Here is an 18958-nt window from a genome sequence, read left to right on the forward strand (position 1 = left end):
TCAGACACACACACAGAGTCAGTCACACACGCAGAGTCAGTAACACACGCACAGAGTCAGTCAGTCACACACGCACAGAGTCAGACACACAGTCAGTCACACACTCACACTGTCTGTCACTCACAGTCAGTCAGTCTCACACACACGTCAGTCACATACTAACACAGTCTGTCAGTCACACACAGTCACACACACAGTCAGTCACACACATGCACAGAGTCAGTCAGTCACACACACAGTCTCACACACACAGAGTCAGTCACACACTCACACACAGTCAGTCACACACAGTCAGTCACACACACAGTCAGTCACACACACACACAGAGTCAGTCTCACACACGCACAGAGTCAGTCAGTCACACGCACAGTCAGTCACACACACAGTCACACATTCACAGAGTCAGTCACACACTCACAGAGTCAGTCACACACTCACATACATAGTCAGTCACATACACACAGTCAGTCACACACACATACACAGTCAGTCACACACACATACACAGTCAGTCACATACTCACAGTCAGTCACACACACAGTCAGTCACACACACAGTCAGTCAGTCACACACTCACACACAGAGTCGGTCAGTCAGACACTCAGTCAGTCGCACACTCTCAGTCTGTCACACACAGAGTCAGTGAGTCACACACACACATACACAGTCAGTCACTTACTCACACAGTCAGTAACAAACACACAGAGTCAGTCACACACACACAAAGAGTCAGTCACGCACTCACACAGAGTCAGTCACACACTCACACAGAGTCAGTCACATACACACAGTCACACACTCACAGTCTGTCACACACAGTCACACACACACAGCCAGTCACACACATACAGACAGCCAGTCACACACACAGCCGGTCACACACACACAGCCAGTCACACACACACAGCCGGTCACACACATACACACACAGAGCCGGTCATACACACACATACAGCCGGTCTCACACACACACACAGTCAGTCACACACACACACACACAGTCAGTCACACACACACACACAGAGCCAGTCACACACACACAGTCAGTCACACACACACAGTCAGTCACACACACACACACAGTCAGTCACACACAGTCTCACACACACAGTCACACACACATACACAGTCAGTCACATACTCACACAGTCTGTCACACACAGTCAGTCACACACATACAGTCAGTCAGTCACACACACACACAGAGTCAGTCAGTCACACAGTCAGTCACACACTCACAGTCAGTCGCACACTCACAGTCTGTCACACACAGTCAGTGAGTCACACACACACATACACAGTCAGTCACACACACAGAGTCAGTCACACACACACACAGAGTCAGTCACACACTCACACAGAGTCAGTCACATACACACAGTCACACATTCACAGTCTGTCACACACTCACGCATACAAGTCAGTCACACACTCATACACACAGCCAATCACATGCACACACACAGCCGGTCACACACACACACACAGCCGGTCACACACACATACACACACAGAGCCGGTCACACACACACGCAGAGCCAGTCACACACACACACACACACACACACAGAGTCAATCACACACACACAGAGCCAGTCTCACACACAGTCAGTCACACACACAGCCAGTCACACACACACAGTCAGTCACACACACACAGTCAGTCACACACACACAGTCAGTCACACTCACACAGAGTCAGTCACACATTCACAGTCTGTCACACACACACAGTCTGTCACACACTCACAGAGTCGGTCACACACACACATACACAGTCAGTCACACACTCACATACACAGTCACACACACAGTCAGTCACACGCACACACGCTCAGTCAGTCACACACTCACACAGAGTCAGTCACACACACACACAGAGTCAGTCACACACACACACAGAGTCAGTCACACACACACAGTCAGTCACACACACACACACAGAGTCAGTCACACACACACAGTCAGTCACACACACACAGTCAGTCACACACAGTCACACACACAGTCAGTCACACACACACACAGTCAGTCAGTCACACACACACACAGTCAGTCACACACACAGTCAGTCAGACTCTCTCACACACAGATTCAGTCACACACACAGTCAGTCACACACTCTCACACTCACAGTCAGTCTCACACACACAGACTGTCAAATACACACAGTCAGTCACACACATAGTCTGTCAAACACACACACAGTCAGGCACACACTCGCACAGTCACACACACAAGTACACAGTCAGTCACACACACAGTCTGTCAGTCAGACACACAGTCAGTCACACACTCACAGTCTGTCAGTCACACACAGTCAGCCACACACACAGTCAGTCACAGTCAGTCACACACTCTCTCTCACACATACAGTCACACATTCACACAGTCACACACACAGTCAGTCAGTCACCTACACACAGTCAATCAGCCACAGACAGACACAGTCACACACACAGTCAGTCAGTCACATGCTCACTCACACAGTCACACACTCACACAGTCAGTCACACACTCACACAAATACACAGTCAGTCAGTCACACACAGTCTGTCAGTCAGGCACACATAGTCAGTCACACACTGACAGTCTGTCAGTCACACACAGTCAGTCACACACTCTCTCTCTCACACAGAGTCACACATTCACACAGTCACACACACACACACATACACAGTCAGTCAGTCATACACACAATCAGCCACAGACAGAGATACATAGTCAGTCACACACACAGTCAGTCAGTCACACTCACACACACAGTCAGTCAGTCACACACACACACACACATGCCCTGCTTACAAACACACACATACAATCTTCCTCACCATGATCTCAGGGTCAATTATTACCAGCGTGTGGATAATGAGCTTCCATCAGCTATTCCATCATGAGGTGCAGCACTCCCAATGTGGCTCTCAGGGAGCGCTGTACTGTCGGAGGGTCAGTACTGAGGGAGTGGGCACTGTCGGAGGGTCAGTGCTGAGGGAGTGGGCACTGTCGAAGAGCCAGTGCTGAGGGTGTGCCGCACTGTCGGAGGGACAGTGCTGAGGGAGTGCCGCACTGTCGGAGGGTCAGTGCTAAGGGAGCACCGCACTGTCGGAGGGTCAGTGCTGAGGGAGTGCCGCACTGTCGGAGGGTCAGTGCTGAGGGTGTGCCGCACTGTCGGAGGGACAGTGCTGAGGGAGTGCCGCACTGTCGGAGGGTCAGTGCTGAGGGGGTGCCGCACTGTCGGAGGGTTAGTGCTGAGGGAGTGGGCACTGTCGGAGGGCCAGTGCTGAGGGAGTGCCACACTGTCGGAGGGTCAGTGCGGACGGTGTGCCGCATTGTCGGAGGGTCAGTGCTGAGGGAGTGCCGCACTGTCGGAGGGTCAGTGCTGAGGGAGTGCCGCACTGTCGGAGGGCCAGTGCTGAGGGAGCACCGCACTGTCAGAGGGTCAGTGCTGAGGGAGTGCCGCATTGTCGGAGGGTCAGTGCTGAGGGAATGCCACACTGTCAGAGGGTCAGTGCTGAGGGAGTGCCGCACTGTCGGAGGGTCAGTGCTGAGGGAGTGCCACACTGTCAGAGGGTCAGTGCTGAGGGAGTGCCGCATTGTCGGAGGGTCAGTGCTGAGGGAGTGCCACACTGTCAGAGGGTCAGTGCTGAGGGAGTGGGCACCATCAGAGGGTCAATACTGAGGGAGTGCCGCACTGTCGGAGGGCCAGTGCTGAGGGAGTGCTGCACTGTCGGAGGGCCAGTGCTGAGGGAGCACCGCACTGTCAGAGGGTCAGTGCTGAGGGAGTGCTGTACTGTCGGAGGGTCAGTGCTGAGGGAGTGCTGTACTGTCGGAGGGTCAGTGCTGAGGGAGTGCCGCACTGTCGGAGGGTCAGTGCTGAGGGAGCGGAGAGTATCAGAGGGGTAGGCCTGGACACCTTGTTGTCAGTGCTGTTTGTGTATATAGGAGCCGTGTGGAATAATTTGATGACGAGGGATATCATTCTGACTTTAATCCCCTGTCACCATCACAAGATAGATTAGTTGATTATTTGCTGTTTGTGTAGATATGCTGCTGCATTTCATACCACAAAGATCTGCACTTTAGCTGGAGAACATGGCAAGGATGTGCAAGGCACTATAGGAATGCAAATTACTCTAATGTGCAGAGTAAATCAGGACAATTGACCGAAATGTAGTGATGTGTGTGGCATCCCCATTGTACGTACCTGTTGCTCTCTGAGGCTAACATAACCTTGCAACACCTTGGCATCCATTCCATGAACACCAGTCAGACGGTTCAGTCTGCTACCCAGGTCCCCGCCCAAAGGAGAGAGTAATATGGGATAGGGAGACTGATGGATGTAATGCACCACGGCAACGATGAAGGTTAACCCTCCAATCAGAGCCACCGCCACCAGAACATGGAGCTGCACACAAAGAGACAAGAAATGATGGTCAGACTGACTCTGTCACATTGGCTCACCGCGCCACACCAACACAGCACCGGCTCACCGCACCACACCAACACAGCACCGGCTCACTGCGCCACACCAACACAGCACCAACTCACCGTGCCACACCAACACAGCACCGGCTCACCGCGCCACACCAACACAGCACCAACTCACCGTGCCACACCAACACAGCACCGGCTCACCGCGCCACACCAACACAGCACCGGCTCACCGCACCATACCAACACAGCACCGCCTCACTGCGACACTACAACACAGAAGTGGATCACCGCGCCACACCAACACAGCACCGGCACACCGTGCCACACCAACACAGCACTGGCTCACCGTGCCACACCAACACTGCACCGGCTCACCGTGCCACAACAACACAGCACTGCCTCACCGTGCCACACCAACACAGCACTGACTCACCGCGCCACACCAACACAGCACCGGCTCACTGCGCCACACCAACACAGCACTGGCTCACTGCGCCACACCAACACAGCACCGGCTCACCGTACCACACCAACACGGCACCGGCTCACCGCGCCACACCAACACGACACAGACTCTCCCCGCCACACCAACACAGCACGGGCTCACCGTGCCACACCAACACAGAACTGGCTCACCCCGCGACACCAACACGGCACCGACTCACCGCGCCACATCAACACGGCACAGACTCACCGCATCATACCAACACGGCACCGACTCACCGCGCCACACCAACACGGCATCGATTCTCCGCGCCACACCAACACGCGCCTGACTCACTGCGCTACACAAACACGGCACCGACTCACCGCGCCACACCAACACAGCACCGACTCACCGCACCACACCAACACAGCACAGATTCACCGCACCACACCAATACAGCACCGAGTCACCGTGCCACACCAAAACAGCACCGGCTCACCGCGCCACACCAACACAGCACCGGCTCACCGTGCCACACCAATACAGCACCAGCTCACCGCGCCACAACAATACAGCACTGGCTCACCGTGCCACACCAACACAGCACTGGCTCACCGTGCCACACCAACACAGCACCGTCTAACCGCGCCACACCAACACAGCACCGGCTCACCACGCCACACCAATACAGCACTGGCTCACCGCGCCACACCGACAAAGCACTGGCTCACCGCGCCACACCAACACAGCACTGGCTCACCGCGCCACATCAACACAGCACCGGCTCACCGCATCACACCAACACAGCACCGGCTCACCGCGCCACACCAACACAGCACTGACTCACCGTACCACACCAACACAGCACCGGCTCACCGTGCCAAACCAACACGGCACCGACTCACCACGCCACACCAACACGGCACCGACTCACAGCGCCACACCAACACAGAACTGACTCACCGCGTCACACCAACACAGCACCGGCTCACCGCGCCACACCAACACAGCACCGACTAACCGCGCCATACCAATACAACACTGGCTCACCGCGCCACACCAACACAGCACTGGCTCACCGTGCCACACCAACACAGCACTGGCTCACCATGCCACACCAACACAGCGCCGGCTCACCGCGCCACATCAACACAGCACCGGCTCACCGCACCATACCAACACAGCACCGCCTCACTGCGCCACTACAACACAGAAGTGGATCACCGCGCCACACCAACACAGCACCGGCTCACCGTGCCACACCAACACAGCACTGGCTCACCGTGCCACACCAACACTGCACCGGCTCACCGTGCCACACCAACACAGCACTGCCTCACCGTGCCACACCAACACAGCACTGACTCACCGCGCCACACCAACACAGCACTGGCTCACCATGTCACACCAACACAGCACTGACTCACCGCGCCACACCAACACAGCACTGGCTCACTGCGCCACACCAACACAGCACTGGCTCACTGCGCCACACCAACACAGCACCGGCTCACCGTGCCACACCAACACAGCACTGGCTCACCGTGCCACACCAACACAGCACTGCCTCACCGTGCCACACCAACACAGCACTGACTCACCGCGCCACACCAACACAGCACTGGCTCACCATGTCACACCAACACAGCACTGACTCACCGCGCCACACCAACACAGCACTGGCTCACTGCGCCACACCAACACAGCACTGGCTCACTGCGCCACACCAACACAGCACCGGCTCACCGTGCCACACCAACACAGCACCGGCTCACCGCGCCACACCAACACGACACAGACTCTCCCCGCCACACCAACACAGCACGGGCTCACCGTGCCACACCAACACAGCACTGGCTCACCCCGCGACACCAACACGGCACCAACTCACCGTGCCACACCAACACGGCACAGACTCACCGCATCATACCAACACGGCACCGACTCACCACGCCACACCAACACGGCATCGATTCTCCGCGCCACACCAACACGCGCCTGACTCACTGCGCTACACCAACACGGCACCGACTCACCGCGCCACACCAACACAGCACCGACTCACCGCACCACACCAACACAGCACAGATTCACCGCACCACACCAATACAGCACCGACTCACCGTGCCACACCAAAACAGCACCGGCTCACCGCGCCACACCAACACAGCACCGGCTCACCGTGCCACACCAACATAGCACCAGCTCACCGCGCCACAACAATACAGCACTGGCTCACAGTGCCACACCAACACAGCACTGGCTCACCGTGCCACACCAACACAGCACCGTCTAACCGCGCCACACCAACACAGCACCGGCTCACCACGCCACACCAATACAGCACTGGCTCACCGCGCCACACCGACAAAGCACTGGCTAACCGCGCCACACCAACACAGCATCGACTCAACGCGCCACACCAACACAGCACTGGCTCACCGCACCACACCAACACAGCACCGACTAACCGCGCCACACCAACACGGCACCCGCTCACAGCGCCACACCAATACAGCACTGGCTCACCGCGCCACACCAACACAGCACTGGCTCACCGTGCCACACCAACACAGCACTGGCTCACCATGCCACACCAACACAGCACCGGCTCACCGCGCCACACCAACACAGCACCGGCTCACTGCGCCACACCAACACAGAACTGGCTCACCGTGCCACACCAACACAGCACCGGCTCACCGCGCCACACCAACACAGCACTGCCTCACCGTGCCACACCAACACAGCACTGACTCATCGCGCCACATCAACACAGCACCGGCTCACCGCGCCACACCAGCACAGCACCGACTCACCGTACCACACCAACACAGCACCGGCTCACTGTGCCAAACCAACACGGCACCGACTCACCGCGCCACACCAACACGGCACCGACTCACCGCGCCACACCAACACAGAACCGACTCACCGCGCCACACCAACACTGCACCGGCTCACCGCGCCACACCAACACTGCACCGACTAACCACGCCACACCAATACAGCACTGGCTCACCGTGCCACACCAACACAGCACTGGCTCACCATGCCACACCAACACAGCACTAGCTCACCATGCCACACCAACACAGCACCAGCTCACCGTGCTACACCAACACAGCACCGGCTCACCACACCATACCAACACAGCACCGCCTCACTGCGCCACTACAACACAGAACTGGATCACAGCGCCACACCAACACAGCACCGGCTCACCGTGCCACACCAACACTGCACTGCCTCACCGTGCCACACCAACACAGCACTGACTCACCGCGCCACACCAACACAGCACTGGCTCACCATGTCACACCAACACAGCACAGGCTCACTGCGCCACACCAACACAGCACCGGCTCACCGTGACACACCAACACAGCACTGGCTCACCGTGCCACACCAACACTGCACTGCCTCACCGTGCCACACCAACACAGCACTGGCTCACCATGTCACACCAACACAGCACAGGCTCACCGTGCCACACCAACACGGCACCAGCTCACCGTGCCACACCAACACGACACCGACTCACCGCGCCACACCAACACGGCACTGACTCTCCCCGCCACACCAACACAGCACCGACTAACCGCGCCACACCAATACAGCACTGGCTCACCGTGCCACACCAACACAGCACTGGCTCACCATGCCACACCAACACAGCACTAGCTCACCATGCCACACCAACACAGCACCGGCTCACCGCGCCACAGCACCGGCTCACCGCACCATACCAACACAGCACCGCCTCACTGCGCCACTACAACACAGAACTGGATCACCGCGCCACACCAACACTGCACCGGCTCACCGTGCCACACCAACACAGCACTGCCTCACCGTGCCACACCAACACAGCACTGACTCACCATGTCACACCAACACAGCACTGGCTCACCATGTCACACCAACACAGCAGGCTCACTGCGCCACACCAACACGGCACCGGCTAACCGTGCCACACCAACACGGCACCAGCTCACCGTGCCACACCAACACGACACCGACTCACCGCGCCACACCAACACAGCACCGACTAACCGCGCCACACCAATACAGCACTGGCTCACCGTGCCACACCAACACAGCACTGGCTCACCATGCCACACCAACACGACACCGGCTCACCGCGCCACACCAACACAGCACCGGCTCACCGCACCATACCAACACAGCACCGCCTCACTGCGCCACTACAACACGGCACTGACTCACCGCGCCACACCAATACAGCACGGGCTCACCGTGCCACGCCAACACAGCACGGGCTGACCTTGCCACACCAACACGACACCGACTCACCGCGCCACACCAACACGGCACCGACTCACCCCGCCACACCAACACGACACCGACTCACCGCGCCACACCAACACAGCACGGGAACACCACGCCACACCAACACAGCACGGGCTCACCGCGCCACACCAACACAGCATGGGCTCACCCCGCCACACCAACACGGCCCTAACTCACCGCACTACACGAATACATCACCGGCTCACTGCGCCACACCAACACGGCCCCGACACACCGCGCCACACCAACACGGCCCCGACACACCGCGCTACACCAACACGGCCCCGACACACCGCGCTACACCAACACGGCCCCGACTCACCGCGACACAGCACCGTCTCACTGCGTTCCACCAACACAGCACCGACTCACCGTGTCACACCAACACGGCCCTGACTCACCCAGTGACACTAACACGGCCCCGACTCACCGTGCCACACCAACACGGCCCTAACTCACCGCACTACACGAATACATCACCGGCTCACTGCGCCACACCAACACGGCCCCGACACACCGCGCCACACCAACACGGCCCCGACACACCGCGCTACACCAACACGGCCCCGACACACCGCGCTACACCAACACGGCCCCGACTCACCGCGACACAGCACCGTCTCACTGCGTTCCACCAACACAGCACCGACTCACCGTGTCACACCAACACGGCCCTGACTCACCCAGTGACACTAACACGGCCCCGACTCACCGTGCCACACCAACACGGCAATGTCTCACAATGCCACACCAACGCTGCACCTACTCACTGCGTTCCACCAACACAGCACCGACTCACCGCGCCACACCAACACGGCACCAACTCACCGCGCCACACCAACACGGCACCGACTCACTGCGCCATACCAACACGGCACCAACTCACTGCGCCACACCAACACGGCACCGACTCACTGCGCCATACCAACACGGCACCAACTCACTGCGCCACACCAACACGGCACCAACTCACTGCGCCACACCAACACGGCACCAACTCACCGCGCCACACCAACACGGCACCGACTCACTGCGCCATACCAACACGGCACCAACTCACTGCGCCACACCAACATGGCACCGACTCACCTCGCCACACAAACACGGCATTGATTCTCCGCGCCACACCAACACGGCACCGATTCTCCGCGTCACACCAACACGGCACCGACTCACCGCGCCACACCAACACGGCACCGACTCACCGCGCCACACCAACACGGCACAGACTCACCGCATCATACCAACACGGCACCGACTCACCACGCCACACCAACACGGCACCGACTCACCGCGCCACACCAACACGGCACCGACTCACCGCGCCACTCCAACACGGCACAGACTCACCGCATCATACCAACACGGCAACGACTCACCACGCCACACCAACACGGCATCGATTCTCCGCGCCACACCAACACGCGCCTGACTCACTGCACTACACCAACACGGCACCGACTCACCGCGCCACACCAACACGGCATCGATTCTCCGTGCCAGACCAACACGCGCCCGACTCACTGCGCCACACCAACACAGCACCAACTCACCCCCCCCCCCCTCTCCCCGGGTCACCCCCCCTCTCCCCGGGTCACCCCCCCTCTCCCCGGGTCACCCCCCCTCTCCCCGGGTCACCCCCCCCCCCCCCCTCTCCCCGGGTCACCCCCCCTCTCTCCGGGTCACCCCCCCTCTCTCCGGGTCACCCCTCCCCTCTCCCCGGGTCACCCCCCCCTCTCCCCGACTCACTGTGCCACACCAACACAGCCCAGACTCACCGCGTCAACACGGCACCAAGTCACCGAGCCACGGCACTGACTCACCGTACCACACCAACACGGCACGAACTCACCGTGCCACACCAACATGGCACGAACTCACCGTGTGCACCAACACGGCATGAACTCACCGTGGACTCCAACACGGCACCAACTCACTGTGCCACACCAACACAGCCCAGACTCACTGCGTCAACACGGCACCGAGCCACCGAGCCACACCAACACGGCACCAACTCACTGTGCCACACCAACACGGCACGAACTCACCGTGTGCACCAACACGGCACAAACTCACCGTGTGCACCAACACGGCACAAACTCACCGTGTACTCCAACACGGCACCAACTCACTGTGCCACACCAACACAGCCCAGACTCACTGCGTCAACACGGCACCAATTCACCGCGCCACACCAACACGGCACTGACTCACCGTGCCACACCAACACAGCACCGACTCACTGTGCCACACCAACACAGCCCAGACTCACCGCGTCAACACGGCACCAAGTCACCGAGCCACGGCACTGACTCACCGTGCCACACCAACACGGCACTGACTCACCGTGCCACACCAACACGGCACGAACTCACCGTGCCACACCAACACGGCACGAACTCACCGTGTGCACCAACACGGCACGAACTCACCGTGGACTCCAACAAGGCACCAACTCACTGTGCCACACCAACACAGCCCAGACTCACTGCGTCAACACGGCACCGAGCCACCGTGCCACACCAACACGGCACCAACTCACTGTGCCACACCAACACGGCACGAACTCACCGTGTACACCAACATGGCACCAACCCACTGTGCCACACCAACACGGCACGAACTCACCGTGTGCACCAACACGGCACAAACTCACCGTGACACACCAACAAGGCACCAACTCACTGTGCCACACCAACACAGCCCAGACTCACTGCGTCAACACGGCAACGATTCACCGTGCCACACCAACACGGCACTGACTCACCGTGCCACACCAACAAGGCACCAACTCACTGTGCCACACCAACACAGCCCAGACTCACTGCATCAACACGGCAACGATTCACCGTGCCACACCAACACGGCACTGACTCACCGTGCCACACCAACAAGGCACCAACTCACTGTGCCACACCAACACAGCCCAGACTCACTGCGTCAACACGGCAACGATTCACCGTGCCACACCAACACGGCACTGACTCACCGTGCCACACCAACAAGGCACCAACTCACTGTGCCACACCAACACAGCCCAGACTCACTGCGTCAACACGGCAACGATTCACCGCGCCACACCAACACGGCACTGACTCACCGTGCCACACCAACAAGGCACCAACTCACTGTGCCACACCAACACAGCCCAGACTCACTGCGTCAACACGGCACCGATTCACCGCGCCACACCAACACGGCACCGACTCACTGTGCCACACCAACATGGCACCAACTCACTCTGCCACACCAACATGGCACCGACTCACCGCGCCACACCAACACGGCACCGACTCACTGTGCCACACCAACATGGCACCAACTCACTCTGCCACACCAACACGGCACCGACTCACCATGACACACCAACACGGCACTGACTCACCGCGCCACAACAACACGGCACTGACTCACCGCGCCACACCAACACGGCACTGACTCACCGCGCCACACCAACATGGCACCAACTCACCGCGCCACACCAACACGGCACCAACTCACCGCGCCACACCAACACGGCACTGACTCACCGCGCCACACCAACACGGCACTGACTCACCGCGCCACACCAATACAGCACCAACTCACCACGCCACACCAACACGGCACCGACTCACCGCGCCACACCAACACGGCACCAACTCACCGCGCCACACCAACACGGCACCAACTCACCGCACCACACAAACGCGGCACTCACACATCCTGTCACACACATATGACACCAACTCACCAGAATATCAGCCAGGGAACATCACTGAGAGGGCCCAAACCAAGAAAGCTTCCAGGAATTGGAGGGGCTGGGGGAGGTGTCAGGGATAGGAAGGGGGTGTAGGGGCTGGAGGAGGTGTCAGGGATAGGGAGGGGGTGTAGGGGCTGGAGGAGGTGTCAGGGATAGGGACGGGGTGTAAGGGCTGGAGGAGTGACAGGGATAGGGACAGGGTGTATGGGCTGGAGGAGGTAACAGAGATAGGGAGGGGGTGTAGGGGCTGGAGAAGGTGACAGAGACAGGGAGGGGGTGTAGGGGCTGGAGGGGGGACAGAGATAGGGAGGGGTGTAGGGACTGGAGAGTGTGATAGGGAGGGGGTGTAGGGGGCTGGAGGAGGTGACAGAGATAGGGAGGGTTGTAGGGGCTGGAGGAGGTGACAGAGATAGGGAGGGGTGTAGGGACTGGAGGGTGTAATAGGGAGGGGTGTAGGGGGCTGGAGGAGGTTACAGAGACAGGGAGGGGGTGTAGGGGCTGGAGGAGGTGACAGAGATAGGGAGGGGTGTAGGGGCTGGAGGAGGTGACAGAGATAGGGAGGGGTGTAGGGACTGGAGGGTGTGATAGGGAGGGGTGTAGGGGCTGGGGAGGTTACAGTGATAGGGAGGGGCTGGGGAGGTTACAGAGATAGGGAGGGGGTGTAGGGGCTGGAGGAGGTTACAGAGACAGGGACGGATGTAGGGCCTGGAGGGGGGGGGGGGGGGGGGGTACAGGGATAGGGTGGGGTAAAGTGATAAGAATGTGAACAGTAAACACTCTGGCTTTACTGGAGCACAGCTGATAGAGGCAGAACGCTGACCATGGGCTGGGTAAAGAATGCTTGTTCGATTCATGCAGGCACATGACCCGTTCTGATGAAAGACCTTACCGTTTCCTACAGCCTGTGTGTTTACCAGTATCCTGGGGCACGGGGCCAGGGGGGGTGGGGGGACACACAGAGGCAGCTGAACAAATACCTGCAACAAACCGAAGGGGCTGGTAATGTGGATGTGATGGTGAATTGTTAACTGAAGCTGAACGGATATTATTCATCTCTTCCCCTCATCCTGTAACCTCACCCTGATCACAATCAAGAGCAAAGAAACGATGCAATTACCTTCCTTTGTGCACACACCATGGTCTCTCCAGCTGGCTTGCAGTGTGTGGAGAGAGAGAGAGAGAGAGGGAGGGAGGGAGGAGGGAATGGAGCAGGGAGTCTCTCTCACTGATCCAAGCATCCATCGAGACAGCCCCAGGCAGCAGCTCTGCCTGTATCTGGGTCTCTCTCCCCGTCCTCCAACCACCCCAGCCCACCATCAATCACGTGACTGGGAGAGGCCAGTTACATTAGATTGCCTCTGTCTGGGGGCTGTGTCAGTACAGTAAGGAGCTGCTTCTCTGCGCTGTCTGCCTGGGGGTTAAAGCTGCACAAACTCTGCTACAGCCTCCCCCTGTCTGTGCCTGCGTTAGACTTTACAACACACAGTCCCAGGCTCCGCTGTCATGAACTGGCTCAGTCCCACGGACTGGAGCTAGGAAAGTGTTCATGATGACAGTCGGCTTCTCTGAGCGCAAATAATAGAATCCAAAATACAGTGAGCTGGGGGGGCGGGAGGAGGGGAGATCAAAAGGACACGTTTAGTGCCCCTTGTATTTCGGAAATCTCCCCGAGGTTAGATTATCTTTATTTTCCAGGGTATTTTCTCACCAGGATTTACTTGTTAAAAAAATGAATTCAAGTTCAGGGATTCTGGGGTCTGGCACCTCACCACCCTCCCCAGTGGGCTAGGATACTGCCTCTTGTATTTCAGCCCGTATCCTCTTCATTCCATCTTCATCATCTCCCGAACCCATCAATTCCCGAAACCAGCACAAAACCACATTCAGAAAGGTATCCTTCTCACGTTCCCGACCACTGCGCCTCCCAACCTCTAATCTCCTCCAGCTCCTACACCCCCTCCCTATCTCTGTAACCCCCTCCAGCCCTTACAGCCCCTCGCTATCTCTGTCACACCCTCCAGCCCCTACACCCCCTCCCTATCTCTGTAACCCCCTCCAGCCCCTACACCCCCTCGCTATCTCTGTAACCCCCTCCAGCCCCTACACCCCCTCCCTATCTCTGTAACCCCCTCCAGCCCCTACACCCCCTCCCTATCTCTGTAACCCCCTCCTGCCCCTACACCCCCTCCCTATCTCAGTAACCCCCTCCAGCCCCTACACCCCCTCCCTATCTCAGTAACCCCCTCCAGGCCCTACACCCCCTCCCTATCTCAGTAACCCCCTCCAGGCCCTACACCCCCTCCCTATCTCAGTAACGCCCTTCAGCCCCTACACCCCCTCCCTATCTCAGTAACCCCCTCCAGCCCCTACACCCCCTCCTTATCTCTGTAACCCCCTCCAGGCCCTACACCACCTCCCTATCTCAGTAACGCCCTTCAGCCCCTACACCCCCTCCCTATCTCAGTAACCCCCTCCAGCCCCTACACCCCCTCCCTATCTCTGTAACCCCCTCCAGGCCCTACACCCCCTCCCTATCTCAGTAACCCCCTCCAGCCACTACACCCCCTCCCTATCTCTGTAACCCCCTCCAGGCCCTACACCCCCTCCCTATCTCAGTAACCCCCTCCAGGCCCTACACCCCGTCCCTATCTCAGTAACACCCTTCAGCCCCTACACCCCCTCCCTATCTCAGTAACCCCCTCCAGCCCCTACACCCCCTCCCTATCTCTGTAACCCCCTCCAGCCCCTACACCCCCTCCCTATCTCAGTAACCCGCTCCAGCCCCTACACCCCCTCCCTATCTCTGTAACCCCCTCCAGGCCCTACACCCCCTCCCTATCTCCGTCACCTCCTCCAGCCACTAACCCCCTCCCTATCTCTGTCACCTCCTCCAGCCACTACACCCCCTCCCTATCTCCGTCACCTCCTCCAGCCACTACACCCCCTCCATATCTCTGTAACCTCCTCCCTATCTCTGTAATCCCCTCCAGCCCCTACACCTCCTCCCTATCTCTGTAACCTCCTCCCTCCCCTACACCACCTCCCTATCTCTGTCACCCCCACCAGCCCCTCCACCCCCTCCCTATCTCTGTAACCCCCTACAGACCCTACACCCCCTCCCTATCTCTGTCACCCCCACCAGCCCCTCCACCCCCTCCCTATCTCTGTAACCCCCTACAGACCCTACACCCCCTCCCTATCTCTGTCACCTCCTCCAGACCCTACACCCCCTCCCTATCTCTGTCACCCCCTCCAGCTCCTACCCCTCCCTATCTCTGTCACACCCTCCAGCCCCTAAACACCCTCCCTATCTCTGTAACCCCCTCCAGCCCCTACACCCCCTCCCTATCCCTGTAACCCCCTCCAGCCCCTACACACCCTCCCTATCTCTGTAACCCCCTCCAACCCCTCCACCCCCTCCCTATCTCTGTAACCCCCCTCCAGCCCCTACACCCCCTCCCTATCTCTGTAACCTCCTCCCTCCCCTACACCCCCTCCCTATCTCTGTCACCCCCACCAGCCCCTCCACCCCCTCCCTATCTCTGTAACCCCCTTCAGGCCCTACACCCCCTCCCTATCTCTGTCACCCCCACCAGCCCCTCCACCCCCTCCCTATCTCTGTAACCCCCTTCAGGCCCTACACCCCCTCACTATCTCTGTAACCTCCTCCCTCCCCTACACCCCCTCCCTATCTCAGTAACCCCCTCCAGCTCCTACACTCCCTCCCTATCTCTGTCCCCCCCTCCTATCTCTGTCCCCCCCTCCAGCCCCTACACCCCCTCCCTATCTCTGTCCCCCCCCAGCCCCTACACCCCCTCCCTATCACCCCCTCCAGCCCCTACACCCCCTCCCTATCTCGGTGCCCTCCTCCCAGCCCTCGGTACTCAGACTGATGTTAATGGGTGCAGTGCAGGGGAGACAGGGACTGACAAGTGACAGGGCAATCTGTCAGTGAGCCACAACCCCGAGCACGGCCGACAGAGTTCGGGGGCTCTCGAAGTATATCTCCTCAAGAAGGAACAGCAGGACAACCGAAAACCCCCAAAGCTGTGGGTGCTGGAAATCCGAAAGGGAACAGGAGAAACTCAGCCAAACAACTCGTAGGAAGGTTCCCTGGACCTCGAAACGTTCCCTTTGCTCTCTCTCTCTCTACAGGTGCTGCCAAACCTGCTGAGTGTCTCCAGCTATTTCTGTCTCTCTCTCTCTCCTTCCCTCGTAACGCAGTTTGCAAGAACAGCAGCCCAGCATGGTCCAGTGGAGACTGACCCCTTTTCCCCAGGACTGGTACCATTACCCCACCATCTGGAATCCACTTCCCCAGCATCACTCACCAGCTGCACGTTCTTCTCCCAAATCGGATTGGACAATGCAGAGGTTCGGACCTTTGAGTTTCTGCTTCTTAACTTGGAGCCGAGCTCCTCCCACTGACGATGGAGAAGCTCCTTTCTGTCACTCCTAGTCTGTGTATACCGTGACCACCCAATCCTTCCCCTCCCAACTCCCTCACTCTTCCCTTTCCCACTCCTTCACTATTTACACAGTGAGAGAAATCTCTGGGGTTCCTCTTTACTGGCCGCCAGTCTTTTCTCATTGCACGGCAACCTCGATTATCTGAACCTCAATTATCCAAACATCAATTATCCAAGGTTTGGATTATCTCAACAAGATCTCAAGGTCCCATAAAAACAGCGTTAGACAACTGAGCATTCAGTTATCAGTTAAACGGCATAACGGCGTGCATTGTCAGATAACTGGCACTCAAATTACTGCTTGTTTACGACAGATCAGTTATCCGAATAAACCAAACAAAATACACCCCGCCCTGTCTCGTTTGGATAATCGAGGTTATTCTGGGTTCTTTGCTTCTTGAAAATGTCTTCCCACCTTCTCTCTGAACCTGTGACATACTTGATTGGGCTGGGCCTGTATTCTTGCCAACTGCATTATGAGGAAAGTAGAGAGTGTTTTAAACGAGAGACAGACAAAAATAGCTGGAGAAACTCAGGCGGTCTGATGGCATGTGCAGAGAGAGAAACAATGTTAGTGTTTCAGGTCCAGTCACCCTTCTACAGAATCGTTCTAATGAAGAATCACTGGACCCGAAACGTTAACTCTGCTTTCTCTTTCAACAGATCATGCCAGATCGGCTGAGTTTCTCCAACTACTTCTGTGTTTGTTCAGATTTCCAGCATCCACTGCTCTTTCCTTTCTGTTTAGTTTTGAACTGGGTAGTGGGGACAATAGATCAAATTTGAAAATATGTGACAAAGAGTCGAGCCAAGACCACAGAGAAAGGTCTGAAGAACAATACCGAGTCTGAATCGAAGAGTCAGCGAATAAAGAAGACGAGAGTTTAGAAGCAGTGTCAAAGGAGAAGTTGAAAGATTCTGTATCTCAATGTACATAGCATCGGAAATTAAACTGATGGACTGAGAGTTACAGAGTCATAGAGATGTACAGCACGGAAACAGACCCTTCGGTCCAACCCGTCCATGCTGACCAAATATCCCAACCCAATCTAGTCCCACATGCCAGCACCCAGCCCATATCCCTCCAAACCCTTCCTACTCATATACCCATCCAAATGTCTCTTAAATCCTGCAATTGGACCAGCTTCCACCACATCTTCTGACAGCTCATTCCATACACGTACCACCCTCTGCGTGAAAAAGTTGCCCCTTAGGTCTCTTTTATATCGTTCCCCTCTCACCCTAAACCTATGCCCTCTAGTTCTGGACTCCCTTTCAAATAAAAATTAATCAATACAATCTGATAGCCATAACAGGGTGACAGGGATTGTGACCTTAAACTTGAAGGATATGTGACGTTGAGAAAGGAAGGGAAAGTAGGAAAAGGTGGCTGGGTGATCCTGTTAGTTAATGGTGGTGTTAGCACATTTCAAGGGGGCTGGCTCAAGTTCAGGACACAGTATGGGTAGAGATGAGAAACTATAAAGGCAAGAGTTAGCAGTCTTCCTTCAGGGGCTGCCCAGCAGGGTGAGGAATCAAGAAAAAAATAATTCCAGCTTGTCAGAAAGGC

General features: G+C 57.5%; 1 protein-coding gene across 1 annotated transcript in view; it reads right to left on the reverse strand.

Moving 5' to 3' along the window:
- The window catches only part of LOC148136385 (alpha-N-acetylgalactosaminide alpha-2,6-sialyltransferase 3-like), a 32579-nt gene extending 18378 nt beyond the window's left edge, over nt 1–14201 (reverse strand). Inside the window, exons 1-2 of the mRNA XM_087983216.1 lie at nt 14037–14201; nt 4203–4407 (exon numbers count right to left, since the gene is read on the reverse strand). Coding sequence (XP_087839342.1) covers nt 4203–4407; nt 14037–14057 — 226 coding nt within the window. The 5' untranslated portion in view covers nt 14058–14201. The remainder of the gene's footprint in view (nt 1–4202; nt 4408–14036) is intronic.
- Nucleotides 14202–18958: the final 4757 nt, after the last annotated feature.

This window comes from Chiloscyllium plagiosum, unplaced genomic scaffold (genome assembly GCF_037043375.1).
Source record: "Chiloscyllium plagiosum isolate Xiang-an unplaced genomic scaffold, Cpla_swu_hap1 HiC_scaffold_45, whole genome shotgun sequence".
Taxonomy (NCBI): Eukaryota; Metazoa; Chordata; class Chondrichthyes; order Orectolobiformes; family Hemiscylliidae; genus Chiloscyllium; species Chiloscyllium plagiosum.